This window comes from Nicotiana tomentosiformis, chromosome 12 (genome assembly GCF_000390325.3).
Source record: "Nicotiana tomentosiformis chromosome 12, ASM39032v3, whole genome shotgun sequence".
In the NCBI taxonomy this organism is placed as follows: domain Eukaryota; kingdom Viridiplantae; phylum Streptophyta; class Magnoliopsida; order Solanales; family Solanaceae; genus Nicotiana; species Nicotiana tomentosiformis.
This window is the reverse complement of record NC_090823.1, coordinates 46,861,089-46,881,192: the sequence shown is the minus strand read 5'-3', so window position 1 is coordinate 46,881,192 and position 20,104 is coordinate 46,861,089. Positions and strand designations below refer to the sequence as shown.

Sequence of the window (20,104 nt, the reverse complement as noted above, 5' to 3'; positions counted from 1 at the left end):
GGATATAACGACACATCGGCTAAGCTTGGACCTTAGGTTCAAACCGGTGAAGCAAAAGAAAAGACCCCAGTCTGAGGTAAAGCACACATTCATAAAGGACGAGGTAACTAAACTTCTTAAAATAGGGTCCATTTGGGAGGTGAAATATCCCGAATGGTTAGCCAATGTAGTTGTAGTCCCTAAAAAAAGGGAAAAAACTTAGAATGTGTGTAGATTATAAGGATTTAAACAAGGCATGCCCCAAAGATTCTTTTCCGCTGCCCAACATGGATCGCATGATCGATGCCACGGCCGACCACGAGGTCCTTACTTTTCTCGATGCCTATTCTGGGTATAATCAAATCCAAATGAACCCGGAAGACCAGGAAAAGACTTCATTTGTCACCAAGTATGGAACATATTGTTATAATGTGATGCCTTTCGGGCTAAAAAATACAGGAGCTACTTATCAACGCCTAGTAAATCAATGGAAGTTTATATTGATGACATGCTAATTAAGTCCTTGCTCGCAGAGGACCATTTGGCTCATTTGCAGGAAACATTCGAGATTTTAAGGAAATACAACATGAAGCTCAACCCCGAGAAATGTGCCTTCGGGGTCAGTTTGGGTAAGTTCCTCGACTTCACGGCATCGAATCAGGGGATCGAGATCAACCCTAATAAAATCAAGGCTATCGAAGACATCGCCATCGTGGACAGTGTAAAAGCCGTGCAGAGGCTAATGAGACGGATTGCTGCCTTAGGCCGATTCATTTCAAGGTCGTCTTAAGTCACAGATTTTTCTCTCTACTCAAAAAGCAGAACGATTTTGCTTGGACCCCGGAATGTCAATAGGCATTAGAGGAATTGAAGCGATATCTATCGAGCCCACCACTGCTTCATACTCCAAAAGCAGACGAGAAACTTTGCTTGTACTTGGCAGTATCAGAAATCGCAGTAAGTGGTGTCCTAGTTTGAGAAGAGCAAGGTACGCAATTTCCCGTTTATTATGTGAGTCGAACCTTAGGGGAAGCAGAAACTAGATATCCACACTTAGAGAAATTGGTACTTGCACTGATAAGCCTCTCTAGAAAGTTAAGACCATACTTTCAATGTCACCCCATATGCGTATTAATCACTTACCCACTTTGTAATATTTTGCACAAGCCCGAACTATCAGGCCGATTGGCCAAATGGGCCTTTGAACTTAGTGGGTACGATATCGAATATCAACCCCGGACGACCATCAAGTCTCAAATTTTACCGGACTTCGTATCCGATTTCACGCCAACCCTCGTACCCGAAGTCGAAAAGGAACTCTTGTTGAAATCGAGTACATCATCGGGGGTATGGACCCTTTTCACGAACGGGGCTTCGAACGTGAAGGGATCCGGGCTAGGCATCGTCTTAAAGCCACCTACGGGTAGCACTATTAGGCAATCTATCAAAACTACTAGGTTGACTAATAACGGGGCCGAGTATGAGGCATGATTGCAGGTCTCGAGCTAGCTAAAAGCTTGGGAGCAGAAGTCATTGAAGCCAAGTGTGACTCTTTACTGGTGGTAAATCAAGTAAACAAAACCTTCGAAGTTCGAGAGGATAGAATGCAAAGGTATTTGGACAAACTACAGGTAACTTTGCACCATTTCAAAGAGTGGACTTTACAGCATATACCTCGAGAACAAAAAAGGGAGGCCGATGCACTTGCAAATTTGGGATCATCGGTCGAGGAAGATGAGATAAGCTCGGGGACTGTCGTTCAACTCTCGAGATCTGTGATCAAGGAAGGTCATGCCGAGATAAATTCTACAAGCTTAACCTGGGATTGGAGGAATAAATATATTGAATACCTAAAAAACGGAAAGCTCCCATCGGACCCTAAATATTCGAGGGCCCTACAAACCAAAGCTGCTCGATTCATGTTGACTGCAGATGGAATATTATACCGAAGGACATTCAATGGACCATTTGGCAGTATGCTTAGGTCCAGGGGACACCAACTACATCCTACGTGAGATTCACGAGGGTACTTATGGAAATCATTCTGGTGCCAATTCAATAGTCCGAAAAATAATCAGAGCAGGATATTATTGGATCGATATGGATAAAGATGCAAAGGAGTTTGTTCGAAAATGTGACAAATGTCAAAGGTTTGCACCGATGATCCATCAGCCCGGAGAGCAACTTCACTCAGTCCTATCCCCATGGCCATTTATGAAATGGGGAATGGATATCGGCGGCCCTCTGCCATCGGCCCCAGGTAAAGCTAAATTCATTTTATTTATGATTGACTATTTCTCTAAATGGGTTGAAGCACAAGCGTTCGAAAAAATAAGGGAGAAAGAGGTTATAGACTTCATCTGGGATCATATCGTATGTCGATTTGGGATACTCGCCGAAATAGTGTGTGACAATGGTAAACAATTTATCGGAAGCAATGTGACGAAATTCCTCGAAGACCACAAAATAAAAAGGATATTATCAACACCGTATCACCCTAGTAGGAATGGATAGGCCGAATCGACAAACAAGACTATCATTCAAAACCTAAAGAAAAAGTTGAACGACGCTAAGGGAAAATGGAGAGAAACTCTACCTGAAGTTCTTTGGGCATATCGAACAACATCAAAATCTAGTACAGGGGCAACCCTGTTTTCCTTAGTATATGGCTCCGAAGCCTTGATCCCAGTCGAAGTTGGGGAACCCAGCGCCAGGTTTTGATATACAACAGAAGAGTCAAATCACGAGGCTATTAATACTAGCCTCGAATTATTGGATGAAAAACGAGAAGCTGCTCTCATCCAATTGGCCGCCCAAAAGCAGCGGATCGAAAGATACTACAATCGAAGAACCAATCTTCGCCATTTTCAAATTGGGGACTTAGTGCTAAGAAAAGTCACCCTCAGCACCCGAAATCCAAATGAAGGAAATCTGGGTCCAAACTGGGAAGGACCGTATCCGGTTCTCAAAAACGTCGGTAAAGGATCCTACAAGCTTGATATTATCAACGGCAAACAACTACCAAGCAATTGGAATGCGTCGCACCTAAAACGATACTACTGCTAAGGTACGACCCTCCCATGTTCGTTGATATTTCAAAACTAACCCTTGCAGGAGTTCGACCAGGAACAAGGATGGATCATCCAACACGAAGCCCTAGGTCTGAAAGCACGCGTTACACTCTTTTTCCCTTAGACCGATTTTATCCCAAATGGGTTTTTCGGCAAGGTTTTTAATGAGGCAACCTTTGATCGTGCTAACTTAGAACAATTCAACAGTATCCGAGACCCCTTTACAATCGACCTCAAATACTGGGGGGGCATTACCCCTCAAATATATCAAGTTTGACGTAAGAAAGTTACTTCATAACAACAGGGTTCCGATAGGAAAAATTATAAGAACCAAATGGTCAAAACGAACCATGCTCATGTAGTTGACCCGAGCCCTGACACAAAACATGAACGCATGTATAATAACTTACAAAGAAAAATTTCTTCTTTACCGATATCTTATATCCAAGAAGAATTCCTCTATTTCGAGACTTATTATGCAAACAGGCTGAAGGGCCGACCATTACTTCGAGTTCGAGCAAGCACTCACTCGATTATTAAGTCTACGAGCTACTCTTATTTCGAGTTCGACCAAACACTCACTCGACCATTAAGCCTACGGGCTACTCTTATTTCGAGTTCGAGCAAACACTCACTCGACGATTAAGCCTACGGGCTACTCTTATTTCGAGTTCGAGCAAGCACTCACTCGACCACTAAGCCTACGGGCTACTCTTATTTCGAGTTCGAGCAAACAATCACTTGACCATTAAGACTATGGGCTACATTACTTCGAGTTCGAATCACTCACTCAACTAATAAGCCTACGGGCTACGTCACTTCGAGTTCGAGCAGGCACTCACTCGACTACTAAGCCTACGGGCTACTCTTATTTCATGTTCGAGCAAACACTCACTCGACCATTAAGCCTATGGGCTACATCACTTCGAGTTTGAATCATTCACTCAACTACTAAGCCTACGGGCTACTCTTATTTCTAGTTCGAGCAAACACTCACTCGAACATTAAGCCTACGGGCTATATTACTTCGAGTTCGAATCACTCACTCGACCACTAAGCCTACGGGCTACTCTTTTTTCGAGGTCGAGCAAACACTCACTCGACCATTAAGCCTACGGGCTACATTATTTCGAGTTCGAGAAAACACTCACTCGACCATTAAGGCTACGGGCTAGATTACTTCAAGTTTAAGCAATCACTTAACTTGACTACTAAGCCTATGGGCTACCTTATTTCAAATTTGAGCAAGCACTCACTCGGTTATAAAGGCTAAAAGATCCAAATTCGATCAAATTGCCTAAAGACTTATAAAAACCTTCATAAGGCATGAATGGAACAAAATCTTCTCAAGGTAGAGAATTAAATAGAAGCGAGTTAGGAAAAGAAAAGATCTTTATATATACAAGAATATTTACAATGTCCGAACAGGACGCTACACAAAAAACAAAAATGAAAACTAAGGGCTTAGTTTCTTGATTATCTACGGGGCCGGTCTCTTCTCCATCGGACTCCTTCCCGCTCTCGGACCCACTCTTGCTCCCATCATCGCCATCATCATCATCATCACCATCATCATTATCGGAAGCCAAGGCTTCAGCATCGGCTTCAAGCTCTTTAGCCTTTTTGCTCTTTTTATCTCTTTGGTGAGATCGAAACCTCGAGCATGGATCTCTTCGAGGGTCTCCCTCCAAGATCGGCGTTTAGCAAGTTCAGCAACCCAATGTGCTCGAGTGTTGGCGGTCTCGGCTGCCTCTCTTGCTTGTACCTGAGCAGCTTCAGCATCCGCCCGATAGACGGCCACTAATGCATCCGCATAGGACTTTGCTTTTTCGGCATCAGATTTGGCCTTGGCAAGTTCGGATACCAACTAAGCCTCGAGTTCCTCTATTCTTCTTGCTTGAACCAAGCTCTTCTCCTTCATGCCTTGAAGTTGGCTTGCAGTCGATGACAATTGGGCCCGGACAGTTTCCTTTTCTGCAGCAAAACGGTCCATGCCATCTTTCCATCCCATGGTCTCCGCCCTTATTATATCAACTTTCTCACGAAGCTGCCCGATCGTCTCTAGTTTCTGCTGCAGCTGTGAGATAGAAATATTAGCCTCCAATCCTGAATCAAGCCCACGAGTTCTTAATATTATCATTACCTGCTCAGTCAGGTCGGTCTGGTCTAGAAGAGCCTTGGCCAACTCAGCTCGAAGGCCTTTGATTTCTTCTTCCCTTTTCCCGGAAAGGAGTTTAAGGGCGTTCCTCTCCTCCGTAACCCGTCGTAGGTCGACCTCGAACCGATGCAGCTCAGCTCGAGACCGAGAACATGCTTCTCGATAAACCTCCACGGCTTGCAAAAAAAGAAGAAAATAAGTTAGAAAGGTGTAGCAAACATAAAAGTAATATCAACGAATAGAGTTAAAGCTTACCCGATTCAAAGCTTGCTGCACTTCGCAGAAAAGGCCCGATATGTCACTAGGGCCAGCAGCATCCTCGACCCCAGTAAACAAATCACAGAAGGGGTCCTCCCCTTCATGAGACTGGCTCATCTCGAGGGCCCCCAAACCTTGGGCTTCCTGAATCGCCCCTTCGAAAAAGGCAGAAAGAGTGGGCGAGACTCCGATTACTATTGCCCCAACTCGCTTGGGGCGTCCTCCTCAGTTTGGAGAGCTATAGGACCGGCCCCTTCCGATGTACCCACCGTTTTTTGACTTCGGTGGGAATCAGTCTCGATCTCTAATGATTCGGGGACTCTGCCCGAACCTTCCTCTGATATATCCTTGGTCAGAGGCGGAGTCTTATAAATCACCATCGATTTAGCTGCCTTTGGGGCATCGATGGATTTCTTCATTTGGGCCACTAGCACGGACCCGTCGTTTTCTTCTTCTTCTTCTTTTTCTTTGTCTTTATCCCTTAGATGCAGAACTGATTCTACGGTCAAAGGAATGGTATTCTTCCTTGGCTCACGAGCCATCCTCGTCTTCGGTTTTGGATCTTTGAAAGCGGAGGCCCTTTTTCTCTTATTATCCTTCACCGGCTTTGGGACAGAGGCTGAAGCCCCTTCCTCGACGGACGAGGGCCTCAAAATCGCATCTTTGCCCACACCTACATACAGGAAAATTGATTTAAGTATATGGAAAGCATCTCGTTTGAACTACCAAAGATACGAGAAAGGGGCTTACTATGATTTTTGTCATCCCATCGGCCCTTTGAAAAATCACGCCATGAGCGCTCGGCGTAGGTGGAGGTCGAAGCTAGATCCCGTACCCAGTTCTTGAGGTCAGGAACTGCACCGGGGATCCAAGGAACCGCTGCATCATGAAAAGGGGATATCGGTGAGAAAATAAATGAAGGGGCAAAGTAGTAGGAGATAACAACAGAATTACACTTACGCTTCATGTTCCACTCCTCGGGAAAAGGCATTGTTTCAGTCGGAATCAGGTCTGAAGTCTTTACTCGAACGAACCTGCCCATCCAGCCTCGATCCATGTCCTCGTCTATGCTCGAGAACAGAACCTTGGTAGCCCGACGCTGAAGTTTTATTAACCCGCCTCAAAAGAGGCGAGGGCAGTACAATCGGATGAGATAGTCGAGGGTGAAAGGCATCTCCTCAATTTTGTTCACGAAGTAACGGAAAAATAACGATCCGCCAAAAAGAAGGATGGATCTGGCCTAGGGTTATTTGATATTGACGGCAGAAGTTGATAATAACAGGGTCGAGGGGACCTAACGGAAAAGGGTAAGTATACACACTTAAAAACCCTTTCACGTAAGTGGTGATATCTTCTTCAGGAGACGGGATTACTATTTCTTTGTTCTTCCAATTGCAATCTTTCTTTAGCTATTCGAGGTGACCCTTGGTTATCAAACATATATACCTCGATACTGGCTCATATTGGCCGGGAACCGACTAGCCTTTATCGACCTTAAAATCAGAGGTAAGAACACACGCCCCAGGAATGCACTCCTCATGCCGTGGCTCCACCGGTGTTTTGTCGGCATCGGGCTGTGAAGAAGAAGCTTTCTCTTTCTGAGGAATGTTTTTTGATGTTTATTTTTTGATTTAAAGATCAAAAAAGAAGGGGGTAACAGAGATTTGGTGTTTTGAAGAGAGATTTTGCAGTAGAAAACACAGAAGGAAAATTTTATAGACTTACAGATGAAGTAAGAAGGTGCGAGAAAGAAGTTAGAAAATTTAAAGTTTGGAGATGTAAAAGTGATTAAAAGTGAAAGAAGGTTTATTTATAGGTAGAGCAATGGCGGTTCAATTTTGATAATGGCCGATCATCGTCTGACATGCATTAAATTCCTCAGTAAACTAAACCGACGGGACAACTATCACGCATGTCATGATCAGATTCAATGCAAATGTCAATATATATCTAATCGTACCGTTGAAAAATCATGTCGTTTCTCGCTACATCCTTCCAAAGAAACAAGGGGACTATCTGTATACGGTCAAAACCGGTTAGCCCTTCGTACGAACTAGTCAAAATGGTAATGCATTGGATCAAAGATCATGTTGAGGTCCGAAGTCAGGTCATCAAGCTTCGAGCCCTAAGGACCGATCAATGTCGAGCTCGATATCATTATCAAGCTCGAATCCAAATCGAACTATGATGAAGTTATCGAGCTTATGAGGCAGAGACCGAGTAACATTGTCCCCGAATCAATACAAGGTTCCGAATCAGAATCGAGCTCGAGTCAAGATCAAGAGCTCGAGTCGATATCGAGCTCGAGTCAATATCGAGCTCATAGACAAGAGCCGTTGCAACCGCACTAGAGGAGAGAATCCTGATAGGAATTATGGAAAAGCTGATTTATCATGGGTCTCCCACTATGTATTTTTAATTATATCTAAAGTAGGATTCTTCCACTATAAAGGGGATGGTTATTATTTTTGTAGAGGACAAAGATTTCACATACATTGTAACTAAGAGATCATACACTCCTATATTGAAGAGTTATCCTTTTTTAGCTACATAGATTGATTCATCTTGCTTAATCCGTAAATCATCTTCTTTCCAACTTTGCTTATTTTTCATTCTTTGCAATCAATATTCGATATTTCCATTTTACTCTTATGATTTGTGTCAAGTTATACCACATACCCTTAGAACTATGTACAAATTCAACTCCATTCATTTTTTTTGGGTAAACAGGTTTATTACTCAACCACGGAAAATCTTGGGAGAGTAAAGGTTCATTATGTGTGCAAGAGTTAGGGTTTTCCCTATCTCAGAGAACAATTGATGAAGGCAGGCCACCGTCTGCTATATAAATGGGCCTACTTGTGCTAAGCAGACCTAGTACTGGTGGCAAAACTCCAAAATTATTAGGTCGAGCCCTTCACTCGACCCCAAAGAGAATGTAACCAAGGTAACGGGATATGTATAGACATACGTGAACGCCTCCTTGGAGCAAGTAACTCACTCTACCATATCTAGGGAGATGATTTCAATATTGTGGCAGTTGCGGTCCTCCTTTACCGTTGGGATACTAGAAGGGCGAATGGTGGAGGGATACCTACGAACTGGCAAAAACTGGTGGCTTTGAGAGTTTGCAGGTGGAGTTTATTCTTTGGAGATCGTTTGCAGTGTTGAGCTGCAATGGTATGATGGTGTTAACAGTTGGAGGATCAGACTCAACATTAACGTCCTTATTTTTGTTTTTCTTCGGGCCTCCACCTAAGAAATGACTGGTACTCCCGAAGGAAGCAGTGTATGAAGACATGATGGTAAAAGGTTTGTAAAAGAAAAAGTTATTGCTGAGAAGATTGTGAAAGGTTTCTAAGAAAATGCATAGAAGAAGAAAGACTTATAAAAGCTGTAAAAGTGAAGAAGTAAAAATAATGAGTAGCAGAGAAGTTATAGACGAAAAAGGTCGTGGTCATGATTACCTCGAAAATAGGCGAAAATATATGCTGAATTGCGGGGCAACACGTGTTCGGCGTATTAAATGCAAGAACATGTGCGTCCTTTCAAGCGTCAGAGAATGTTCAAGGATTTTCCTGCCAAGAAAGGAATCTTCACCTACTTCCAGGTAACAATAAGTTACGTCACTAGAAAGTAGGGAACTATCTGTATGGGGTAAAATTAGTTGATAACATATGGTCGAATGATTACATGACATGTGGAACCGAAGATAGGCAAATAATGAGTCAGGAAACCACCAATATCGGATACAACAGGTGTGACCGGTATCAGATAAATTTCGAAGAGAACGTAGTTAATGGTAGGAGTTCAAAGGTTTGCCATCAGATAGCATTCAATGATGGAATATTCGCTAAAGTTAAATGAGCGGCCGTTGTAGAGAATATTCTCATTCAAGGCCTGATGTTACATGTTCATCAATGGCTCCTTTATTATCATTTAAGAGGAGCTTAATCCTAGGATCTTCTTTCCCTATGTAGAGCTATAAATAGCGGGGTCATCAGCCATTGTAGGGACATGAAACATTCTACACAAAAAAAGTTATACTTTACTATTGCGCTCTCAATTGAACAACTTTATTATCGCTCTTCAATAATTTTCGCCTTTTCTCTCTGAAAGGTTGTGTTTGGAACCGGGCTTGTTATCTTCTTTAATTTCAGTCGTCAGATCTTAATGTTTATCTTATCTCTTTATCATTTTTGGATCAAATCAATCTGCTTATCTATAAATCACGTAACAAATTTAACTGTACCATTATATGGGTAAACATATTAATCTCCACATAGAAAACCTTCTAAAGGAAAGGAAAGATGTAAAGTGATTAATTAAAGTCACTTTGGCAAAATTAAGTCAAACTTTTAAAATCTCTTGCAGCGATGGTCCAGACTAAATTTGGGAGGTGAAAATTTGAAAGGACGCACATCTTCTTACATTTAATACGTGGTTTATTAAATTTGGCTGGACCATCCCTAGTCAATGCAAGAAGATTCCTCAACTTACCCCCCAAATTTAGTCTTTGAGCCACTTATTCCATATGAGTATTAAGGAAGGTTCGGGTGCCAAGAGAGGATTATGATCAAAACGGGTAAAGGTTTATAGCATGATTTCCAATAGAGAAAGGCTAAAAGGCTCAAAGGCGTTGAGTAGGGATAACAATCATAAGGTGGCAATAGAATGCTCAAACGGTCCAAGAAAAACCTACAATAATTTTCCAAACCAAGCAAACCTATAATTTCACCTTGAAACACATTCAGGGCAAGTTCTAGACTATCCACTCAAGTACTTGGACTAGCAACAAAAATTCGCCTCACCTCTCATGCAACTAGATCGTAAAAGAGGATAAAGTCTAAAGCCTACAACGATCACAGTCAAGTTAAAGATCACTATGGTCCATTCAACCACTTGATGATTATTAAGTCAACTCAAGAACCTCAAAGTCACTAAACTAGAGCTATTTTATTCCAAAAACTTGTTTCAAACCATAAGCATTTAGTTAAGTGTGTTGGTGTCAAATGAAGCATGAATAACTTTTTTCAGAGAATGACTTAGTTAGGGCTATTATTCATTACTACTTACTACTAATATTATCTAAATATGAAACAGGTTCATTCCCTTAAATGCGTTGTCACGCTATCCATCCTCGGGTAGAGTCACTCGATTCACACAAAAGACCACCTTAGAAAAGAACCATGGCATTAAGAAAAACAAAGGTTTATTATTAACACTAATAAAAAAAAAACTACTAAAACAAATGCAATTAAATATAAACAACTAAAAAAGCTAATGAAAGTAACAACTACTAAAGATAAATAAGAAAAATGTAGAATCATCAACTTATTACATTCCAAAGTAGTCAAATGTATCAAATATGCTCCACCCCCTGGCCCCCGAATAAAAATAAACGTTGTCCCCAGTGCTTAACAAAATAAGAGCAAAAAGTAGAGACAAAACTCCCTAAGTGTCCTTGATTATCACTGTGTCACCAGCAGCATCAGTCCCAGCCGACTCAACTAACTGAATCCCATCATCAAGTGTGGGAGCATACTGAGAGGTGAACGTAGCACGCAGCGCCTCAACAGTATCGAAGGCAAGGCATGTCTCCTCAACTTGAGCAGAGGGAGCATCATGAGAAGATGGAGCTGGGTGTGGCTGGGTAGGGTCTAATAGTATGTCAAAAGGGAAATCTCTAGCCTTAGCTATCCAGGTCACCTCAGCTAGAAGCTCATCAATGAACTTCTTGCTAGCCTGCGACTTCCTCATTTTCCCACTCGCTTGGTCTACCACTGGATCACAGCACCATGCTGTACCAATGTATCCATGATGACCTTCTAGTTGTCGAGGACTGTGCTAAGCTTCTTATCAATATTAAGTTAATCCAGGGGTGCATGTGAAGATGTCTGCCCTGCAACAGTACTGGAGATCTCAGAAAGCCTTGAAGTAGCTGCTTGCATCTAGTTATTGAGACTTGCTAGTGTCTAGGAGACTCGTAAAGAAGACAATGGGCCTTTAGGCATGGGCACCAGCCTAGGAGCTAGAATAGGCACTGTAGTAGGAGCTGAAGATGGTAGCTTAGGGATAGCAGTTGTGGCACTGGTATAAGGCTCGGCCGAAGTGGATCGAATATCAGACGGAACAGGATCTACCACTACTGGCCCATCAGACTGGACAACAGTAGTAGAAGGCTGAATGCTCTTCTTTGGATTCCTCGGATCTTGCATCTTCTACCACTCAAATGGCCATGTCGGCTTAACCTTGGTGTCAAATGGCCTAGACTCTACCTTGACATCTGTATGATACTCAGTAATGGTGTTGGGGTAGAGGTAAGAGGTCTTGTCTTGCTGTGCTACAAGGGAGATGTTAGCCGACATCAAGGCACCCACATTGATTGGTTACCCGACCATAATAGTAGCCAATAATATAGCTCGTGGAATGGAGGCATAAAGAGATTGGGGTTCGAACTCCTTTAACTGGAGGAAACAAAAGGGGCCGGGAAACGAGAGTCAGCATTCCCGATCATGACCATCTCACTCCAAAATGCCTCAACTTGATCTGACGTCTGGTATTGAAGCTCACCCGACTGAGCATCCGATTGAGATCATGAAGATCCTTTTCTCTTTTGAAGGGGAGCCTCTTCACCACTGGATTCCCCTTCATCAACGAGGACAACTGTTGGCCTACTCGAATGGAATTTTCTTTGCTCGTTTCTCTTGAGTCCCAGCCGAGGAGGAGCATCTTCTCTTCGGCTTCTTGTTCTCGGGATGGGGACTCTGAGAGGAGGCACCCTCACTGGAGACTCAGGCAGATCCACGAGCTCTGTTCTGAGAAAGGGAATTTTGCAACACCCTCCTGGCCTCCACGGGGTCATCTAAGTCCTCGACCTTGGGGCAGATGACAGAGGCCATCGGAAGTCCTGTATTGGGCAAAAATGGATTTAGCAATTTATTCATGAGATTTCTTGTGTTCGAACAAAGATAAAAGAAATAAGGACTTGGCTTACCATGGTGCTGGCCTTCCACATGTATTTCAGGGCCATTTTCTTCCACCGCCGGGATTCTGGAGTTGTAATTTCCTGAATTTTCTGAACCCATTGGTCCAGGACTTGAACCCGTGATGGTTCCTAACGGGAAGATGAAATAAAGAAAATAGAAAATCAGCAGAAACAAAAATGATCTTTTTACAGATAAAGGAAGTAAATGACCGAGAACATACAAAAGTGATTCCACGACTTAGGAAAAGCTGGAATTGTTGTCGGGATGTCGTACCTGGTAGCGATAATGACGAACCATTCCATCCATCCACGATCGTTGTCATTGTCTACACTGGTGAGGAGAGCGTGGTGACCACGCTTGCTAAGGTGTATTACTCCCGCACAGAAACTTTTGGGAGAGTAAAGGTTTATTATATGTGCAAGAGTTAGGGTTTCCTCGGTCTCAGACAACAATTGACGAAGGAAGGCCACCGTCCGCTATATAAATGGGCCTACCGGTGCTAAGCAGACCTAGTACTGGTGGCAAAACTCCAAAATTATTGGGTCGAGCCCTTCACTCGACCGCAAAGAGAATGAACCCAAGGTAAAGGGATACATATAGCCAATAATTCCAATGAAATGAAAGAATGTGTGAACGATTATGAGAAGAGTTTTGACTCCTTTATATAATAATGTCATTAATAAGACTTGACATGTGATGCTATGGGCCATTTCGTAGTTTCTTGACGTAATTTATTTTGCCTCTTATTTGAGTTACCGTATTTTCATATGTTGTTCTGTCTGCCTTACATACGAGTACTATTCCACATGTACTTACGTCCCTTTTGCCAGGGACGCTGCATCTTTTAATGGATGCAGGTGGTTCCATAGCAGGCAACATCGATTAGTGATTGCAATACATCCTCCTCTCAACTGACTTGGTGAGCCCCACTTCATATCGGGATCATGTATATTTTGTTTCTCATCTATTGTATATTGAGGTATAGCTCGGGCCTTGTTTCCGACACTATCCTAGTACTCTTTTGTACCCGTTAGAGGCTCCGTAGATATGGCGTGGATTGTACGTTGGTATTGGTAAGGTCAAACTAAAGATGTTGTAATTGTATCACATGTTCCACTTCTAAATTATGGATGTGTAATGTAATATTTTGGGGACTTATAAATGAAGTAGCTAATAGTAAGGAATTGGTGTTGTATACATGATCTCCTTATTGTCTAATTAATGAAAACATATCTTCTCTTTATTCATGGGTGAGTTTGGGTAGAAGGAAATCTAGCAGGCTTGATCGGTAGGGTTATCCCGATTGAGCGCCGGTCGCACTTCCCGTGGTCGGGGCGTGACACTGCTGATCAAACTTCACTTTCAAGTTGCACACTTTGGTGATCTTTGTCTCTTTGAGAATATGCATTGTGTTGGCATAGAATTCTCGGATAAGATACTCCTTTACATCCCCCAGTTTCTCAGTAAACATCATCCACCCCTTTCTTTTGCTAAACTACTCTAGAACTGCGGGGTTGTATTTGTCCAAGTCTTTATGGAGTATCTGCCGCTCATGTGTCAAGGACCTCTCTGTCCACCACATTCAGAATACAAAAAATGCTCGCTGACTCAGAAATCTATCTTCCAGATAACCTTCTTCTTTGATCTTGCCAAGCCTGCCTGTGCACCTGCTCCCCCCTCTCCCATCATCCGAGACATCATCAGAATCAGAGCCTGCAGCAGCTGCATTAGACTCATGACTGTCACTCTTCAAACCCTGGGATGTGTTTTGGGATGTAGAAGGTAAATCCAGATCCTCAGAATGCCTTTGTAGCATGGATTGTTCTTCAGTATGCTCCTCTGGTAATGATACAGAATTTCCCTCAGAGGCTTCCCTAGACGGGGCATATGAGCTAGACTCTGAGAGGCCTCTACCTCTCCCTCGGTCTGCTATTTTTTTCTTTGAGATTATTTGCACACAATTGGGGGTAAGGAACTTGTGCTCCTGCCCCTTGAAGATTATCCTATCCCTTTGGTAGATTCACCTCGACCTCGTGATTGTACCATTGTCTATATATGCACAGAGAGAATTGTCAGTTGAAGTTCATGTTCAAATAGTTAAGACGCATATAAGTATGTGAGGACAACATAGAAGCTGTGAGGTTTTAGTTGTGTAAACATGCAGAAGAAAAAGGGGAAGTGCGGTCCTCAATAGTGGAAGTACGTACCGCATAATTTCTAGTGCAACCTCAATTCAGCATAGATGTGCTGGGGGCTCAGGTTCACCCTCTCTGATTGATAGTGCAGGGAAAGTTTTGCGGCTGCAAAATTCATCTGCGGCCCGCACAATTAAAGTGCAGCCGCAGAAACAACATCTACCTAGTTGCCCAAATTAGCAGATTACGGACCGCTGAATTCCAAGTGCGGTCCGCACAATCAAGAACACAAACGGGCCATGTCTATTTTACTTAGGTCATGCAAATATTTTGTTCAAATCTACTTAGCAACATGGTATAGACATGAAACTTAGTTATCCCAACCCAATCTAGCATGCTTTATCAATTACCCAATATAAAACTATCCCACATGGATACATTGAAGGAATATAATAACAGATGGCATAAAAGGCAGTTAAAAAGAAAACATAAATTCTAAATAAAAAAATGAAATAAAATTAATAATGAAATGAAGCATAGCAAATGGTGTAAATGTGCAAAGATACAAGTGAGTGCAAATAGTGGTGTGTGATTGAAAGTACAAAGTCCTCAAGTAATTTTTTCAGAGTAATAATGAATTCCAAGAGTGTGAAAAGTGTAATATGATGGCTCACGTTCTATTCATACTCAAAGACTTTGGGGGGTTAGAGTGACAAGTGCGGCCGCACAATTTCAACTGCGGGCCGCACTCTATTACCTGGCCTTTCAATGGTCAACACAATTGTGCGGTCTGCACAATCTCAAGTGCGGCCGCAAAATTCTACTAAAGTCCACACTTTTTCTCTGAACTGACAAGTGAAAAGTTCATAGGGCCTTTCATTTGGCATCTAAGATTACTCTTGCAAGTGTGGCCTGCAGATGAAATCTACGGCCGCACAAGAGCTTCTACGTTAACATTCCTTTTCTGCGGCTGCACTAAGAACAAGTGAGGTCCGCATTTTCTGCTTTGATGTCACAACCTTGCCTATCATTTTTCATCTAACACTCATCCCTGCAGCACACTTCAAATCAAGTTAAAAACAACAAATAAAATCTACTCCCTCCGTCCTAGTTTATGCGAACCTATTTCTTTTTTTTGTCTGTTCCAAGACGAATGACCCCTTTCTAAATTTGGAAATAATTTTGCTTAAATTTCTAATTCTACCCTTAATAGGAAGCTTTTATAACCACACAAATACTATGGGCCCCTTTTTTACTTGTTTAGGACCACAAATTCCAAAAGTGTTTATTTTTTCTTAAACTCCGTGTCCAGTCAAACAAGTTCACATAAATTGGAACGGAGGGAGTAACTAAAAAGGGTAAAAGGAAAAGAACTTGGGTTGCCTCCCAAGAAGCGCCTTATTTAATGTCGTGGCTCTCTCCAGCTTTTCCCAAGTATGGGATCATTCCGATAGGTGTTTTGTAAGTCGTCCTGTATGCTCATAGTGCATCATCAAGCTTCTTGGACCAATCCGTCTGATTTTCATTCATCGTTTTAGCTAAGATACTCTTTATCTCCCGGTTGGAGACTTCCACTTGACCATTAGCTTGTGGGTGATAGGGAGTCGTGACCTTGTCAGTAACACTATACTTGCTAAGTAAAGTGTCGAAATCCTTGTTGCAAAAATGTGACCCCCCATCACTTATGATTGCACGTGGAGTACCAAATCTTGTAAAAATATTCTTCTTCAAGAAAGCCACTACACTTCTAGCCTCATTGTTGGATAAGGCAATGATCTCAATCCATTTAGACACATAATCCAGCGCGACCAAAATGTAGGTGTTTCTACAAGAACTCACAAAAGGTCCCATAAAGTAAATGCCCCAAACATTAAAAATATCTATCTCCAAGATGGTTGTAAGAGGCATCTCATGTTTCTTTGAAATCTACCGGCCCATTGACATCCATCACATCTTTTCACCAAGTCATTTGCTTCTTTGTAGATAGTAGGCCAATAGAAACCACAACTTAGTACTTTAGCCGTCGTGCTTTCTCCACCATGATGACCACCGTATGGCGAAGAATGACAAGCCCCAAGAATATTATCTTGCTCTTTTTCCAGAACACATCTTCGAATCACCCCATCGTGCAAATCCGGAAAAGGTATGGCTCATCCCAATAGTAGTCTTGGCAATCCCTTTTGAGCTTCTTCTTTTGGTTTGAAGAGAACTCATCCAAAATGATACCACTCGCAAGAAAATTTGTCAAGTCCGCAAACCACGGTACCTCTTTCGTTGAAAGTGCCAAAAGTTGCTCATCGGGGAAAGAGTCATTGATTTCAAGGCCATCATGTGGCCTCCCCTCCTCCTCCAAAAGAGACAAGTGGTCCCCCACTTGATTTTCACTTCCATTCTTATCTTGGATGTCAATGTCAAACTCTTACAACAAAAGCACCCATCTTATCAATCGAGCTTTAGATTCCTTTTCTCATAAGATAGCGAAGAAATGCATGATCGGTATGGATAATAACTTTGGCACCTATCAAGTACGGGCGAAACTTCTTAATAGCAAACACAATAGCAAGGAGCTCTTTTTCCGTAGTGGTATAATTGACTTGGGTGCTATTCGTGGTCTTACTAGCATAGTAAACTAGATAAAAAACCATGTTGACACATTGCCCCAAAACAGCCCCAACCGCTACATCACTTACATCACACATGAACTCAAATGGCAAACTCAATTTAGAGAGGTAATGATAGGAGTAGTTGTCAATTTGAGCTTCAATTGTTCAAAAGCTCTCATACAATCATGATTGAAATGAAACTTAGCATCCTTCTCAAGGAGCTTTCACAATGGATTCAACACTTTAGAGAAATTCTTAATAAAGCACCGGTAGAAACCCGCATGGCCCAAGAAACTCCACATACCCTTCACTGAGGTGGGAGTGGAAGCTTAGAAATAACCTCAATCTTCGCACTGTCAACTTCAATACCATTCTTTAAAATCTTATGGCCAAGGAAAATGTCTTCCTCAACCATGAAATGACATTTCTGCCATTTGAGCACCAAATTTGTTTCCTCACATCTAGCCAACACTTTGTCCGAATTTGCAAGACAATCATAAAAAGAATCTACAACCATCGAAAAGTCATTCATGAAGACCTCAAGGTAGTCTTCCACCATTTCAGTGAAAATAGCCATTATACACCGTTGAAAAGTCACCAGTGTATTGCACAAACCAAAAGGCATTTGTTTGAATGCGAAAGTACCATAAGAACATGTAAATGTGATTTTCTCTTGATCTTCTAGAGCAATAAGAATTTGTTTTTAGCTTGAGTACCCATCAAGAAAATAATAGAAAGCACAGACGGACAATCTATCGAGCATTTGATCCATGAAAGGAATAGGAATGTGATCATTCCTTATGACTTTTTTGAGCTTACAATAATCCATACAAACTCTCCAACCGGTGGCCGTTCTTGTAGGAATCAACTCATTCTTCACATTGGTAACCACTGTCACACATTGAACCGGAGAGGTCCATGAACTATGGAAATGAGGTAGACAACCCTGATATCCAACCACTTGATAATCTCATTTTTGACCATTTCTTGCATAGCTTTATTGAGTCTTATTTGATGTTCAATGGACGGTTTAACACAATCCTCCAACTTGATCTTATGCATGCAAAATGGGGGGCTTAAACCCTGAATGTCCGCCAAAGTCCAACCAATAGCTTTCTTCCTCTTTTGCAACACCTCAAATGTAGAATCAACTTGCAAGTTAGTTAAACAAAAGGAAAGAATAACCGGTAAAGTAGAACAAGGGCCAAGAAACTCATATCAAGGTGCGGCGGCAATGACTTCAACTCCAAAGTAGGTGGATATTCAATAGACGGATTTGTAGGAGGAGTCTTTCTATTCTAAATATCCAAAGATAATTTCTGGGGTGTATTGTTGTACGACCCCATTCCTTGCAAAGAATTCACACATACCATGAAACAATCCATCTCATCATCATCCAAGTTGAACAAAATGACTTCCAACATATCACCAACATTGATTGTATCACTTGTGTCATCAATAATAACGTCCACCACCAAGTCCAAAAGAGAACACATCTCATTATTTTGCTGCCGCATAGACTTGCACATATGGAATATCACTTGTTCATCACCAACCCGGAAAGTGAGTTCTCCGGCTTTCACATCACAAAAGGCCTTACCCGTAGCAAGGAAAGGCCTCCCAAGAATAATACGCACTTCATAATCAACCTCACAATCTAGAATAACAAAGTTCGCCGGAAGAATGAATTTATCAACACGGACCAAAACATCCTCAATTACTCCCAATGGCCGCTTCATGGTATGATCGGCCATTTGTAATCTCATAGATGTGGGTATTGGGTTCCCAATCCCCAAAGTTTTAAACACCAAGTAGGGAACCAAGTTGATATTCACTCCAAGATCACAAAGAGCTTTAGCAAAATCGGCACTCCCAATCGTAAAAGGAATCGTAAAAGCACCGGGATCCTCTAAATTAGGAGTCATGGAGTGAACAATTGCACTCACTTGATGAGTGACTTTGATAGTTTCAAAATTCACTGACCTCTTCTTGGTCACAAGATCTTTCATAAACTTGGCATAACCGGGCATTGTTTCCAAAGTTTCTACCAATGGCACATCAATAGAGAGACCTTTCATCATTTGAATGAACTTCTTGAATTAATTCTCACCATTTTTCTTGGAAAGTATTTGAGAATAAATAGTGGAGGCTTTGGTAAGGGTGCCTTAGACTTTTATACTAACTGTTCTGGTATGTCAATAATTTGCTCCCCAGATGGGTTTACCTCTTCTTAGGCCTCCTCCACACTATCATCAATATCAATCCGAACCTCATCACGTGCTTGAACATTGTTGCTTGGGATTTCCTCCTCTTTCATCACCTGGTCATCATCCATAAGTTGCCTTTTATTTGATGTGGGTGCATTCCGGCCTCTTCCACTTCTTGTGATAACTGCCATGGCATGCCCCGTGTTGTTACCACCCTTTGGGTTTACTACCGTGTCACTTGGTAGTGCACCCTTAAGACGAGTATTAAGAGCTTGAGAGATTTTTCCCATTTGAACTTCAAGATTACGGATTGATGTGGTATGTGAGGCAAGTTTGGCATTTGAATCATCATTTTTCTCCATTATTTGCTTGAACATGTTCTCAATACGGCCCATTTAATTGGTTGAAGAACTTGAATCATGGGAAGGATAAAGAGGTGGGTGGCTTGATGAAATTGGGCCTTAGCAAGTTGAGTCATGGTTGTTGTCAATTCGGCAATAACTTTCCCATGGTCTTGCAACTCTTTATGAAGATGGATCATGTTGGGATCACCTTGGGGAACATTATCTTGGGATTGCCAATCGGAAGAAGTTTCCGCCATCTCATCAAGAATCTCACATGCCTCCGCATAGGGTGTAGTCATAAAGTTGCCTCCTGCCAATTGATTGGCCACACATTGGTTCGTGGTATTAATACCACGGTAG

At 42.1% G+C, this 20,104-nt stretch overlaps 2 protein-coding genes across 2 annotated transcripts; both read right to left on the bottom strand.

Annotated features, from left to right (window-relative positions):
- Positions 1 to 16,069: 16,069 nt before the first annotated feature.
- LOC138902578 (uncharacterized) lies at positions 16,070 to 16,498 on the bottom strand. Its single transcript, XM_070190460.1, has one exon. The coding sequence runs from the start codon at positions 16,496 to 16,498 to the stop codon at positions 16,070 to 16,072; it is 429 nt and encodes a 142-aa protein (XP_070046561.1).
- A 1,589-nt stretch (positions 16,499 to 18,087) lies between these two features.
- Positions 18,088 to 19,271, bottom strand: LOC138902577 (uncharacterized). Its single transcript, XM_070190459.1, has 2 exons — positions 18,564 to 19,271; positions 18,088 to 18,327 (listed from the first exon to the last, which is right to left on the bottom strand). The coding sequence occupies exons 1-2, from the start codon at positions 19,269 to 19,271 to the stop codon at positions 18,088 to 18,090; spliced, it is 948 nt and encodes a 315-aa protein (XP_070046560.1).
- Positions 19,272 to 20,104: the final 833 nt, after the last annotated feature.

Coding starts and splice junctions, on each gene's coding strand:
- LOC138902577 (XM_070190459.1), bottom strand. CDS start 19,271: ATGAAAGGTCTCTCTATTGATGTGCCATTGGTAGAAACTTTGGAAACA. Junction 18,328..18,563: donor ATGAGATGGATTGTTTCATG/GTATGTGTGAAT, acceptor TCTACATTTGAG/GTGTTGCAAAAGAGGAAGAA.
- LOC138902578 (XM_070190460.1), bottom strand. CDS start 16,498: ATGCCTCTTACAACCATCTTGGAGATAGATATTTTTAATGTTTGGGGC.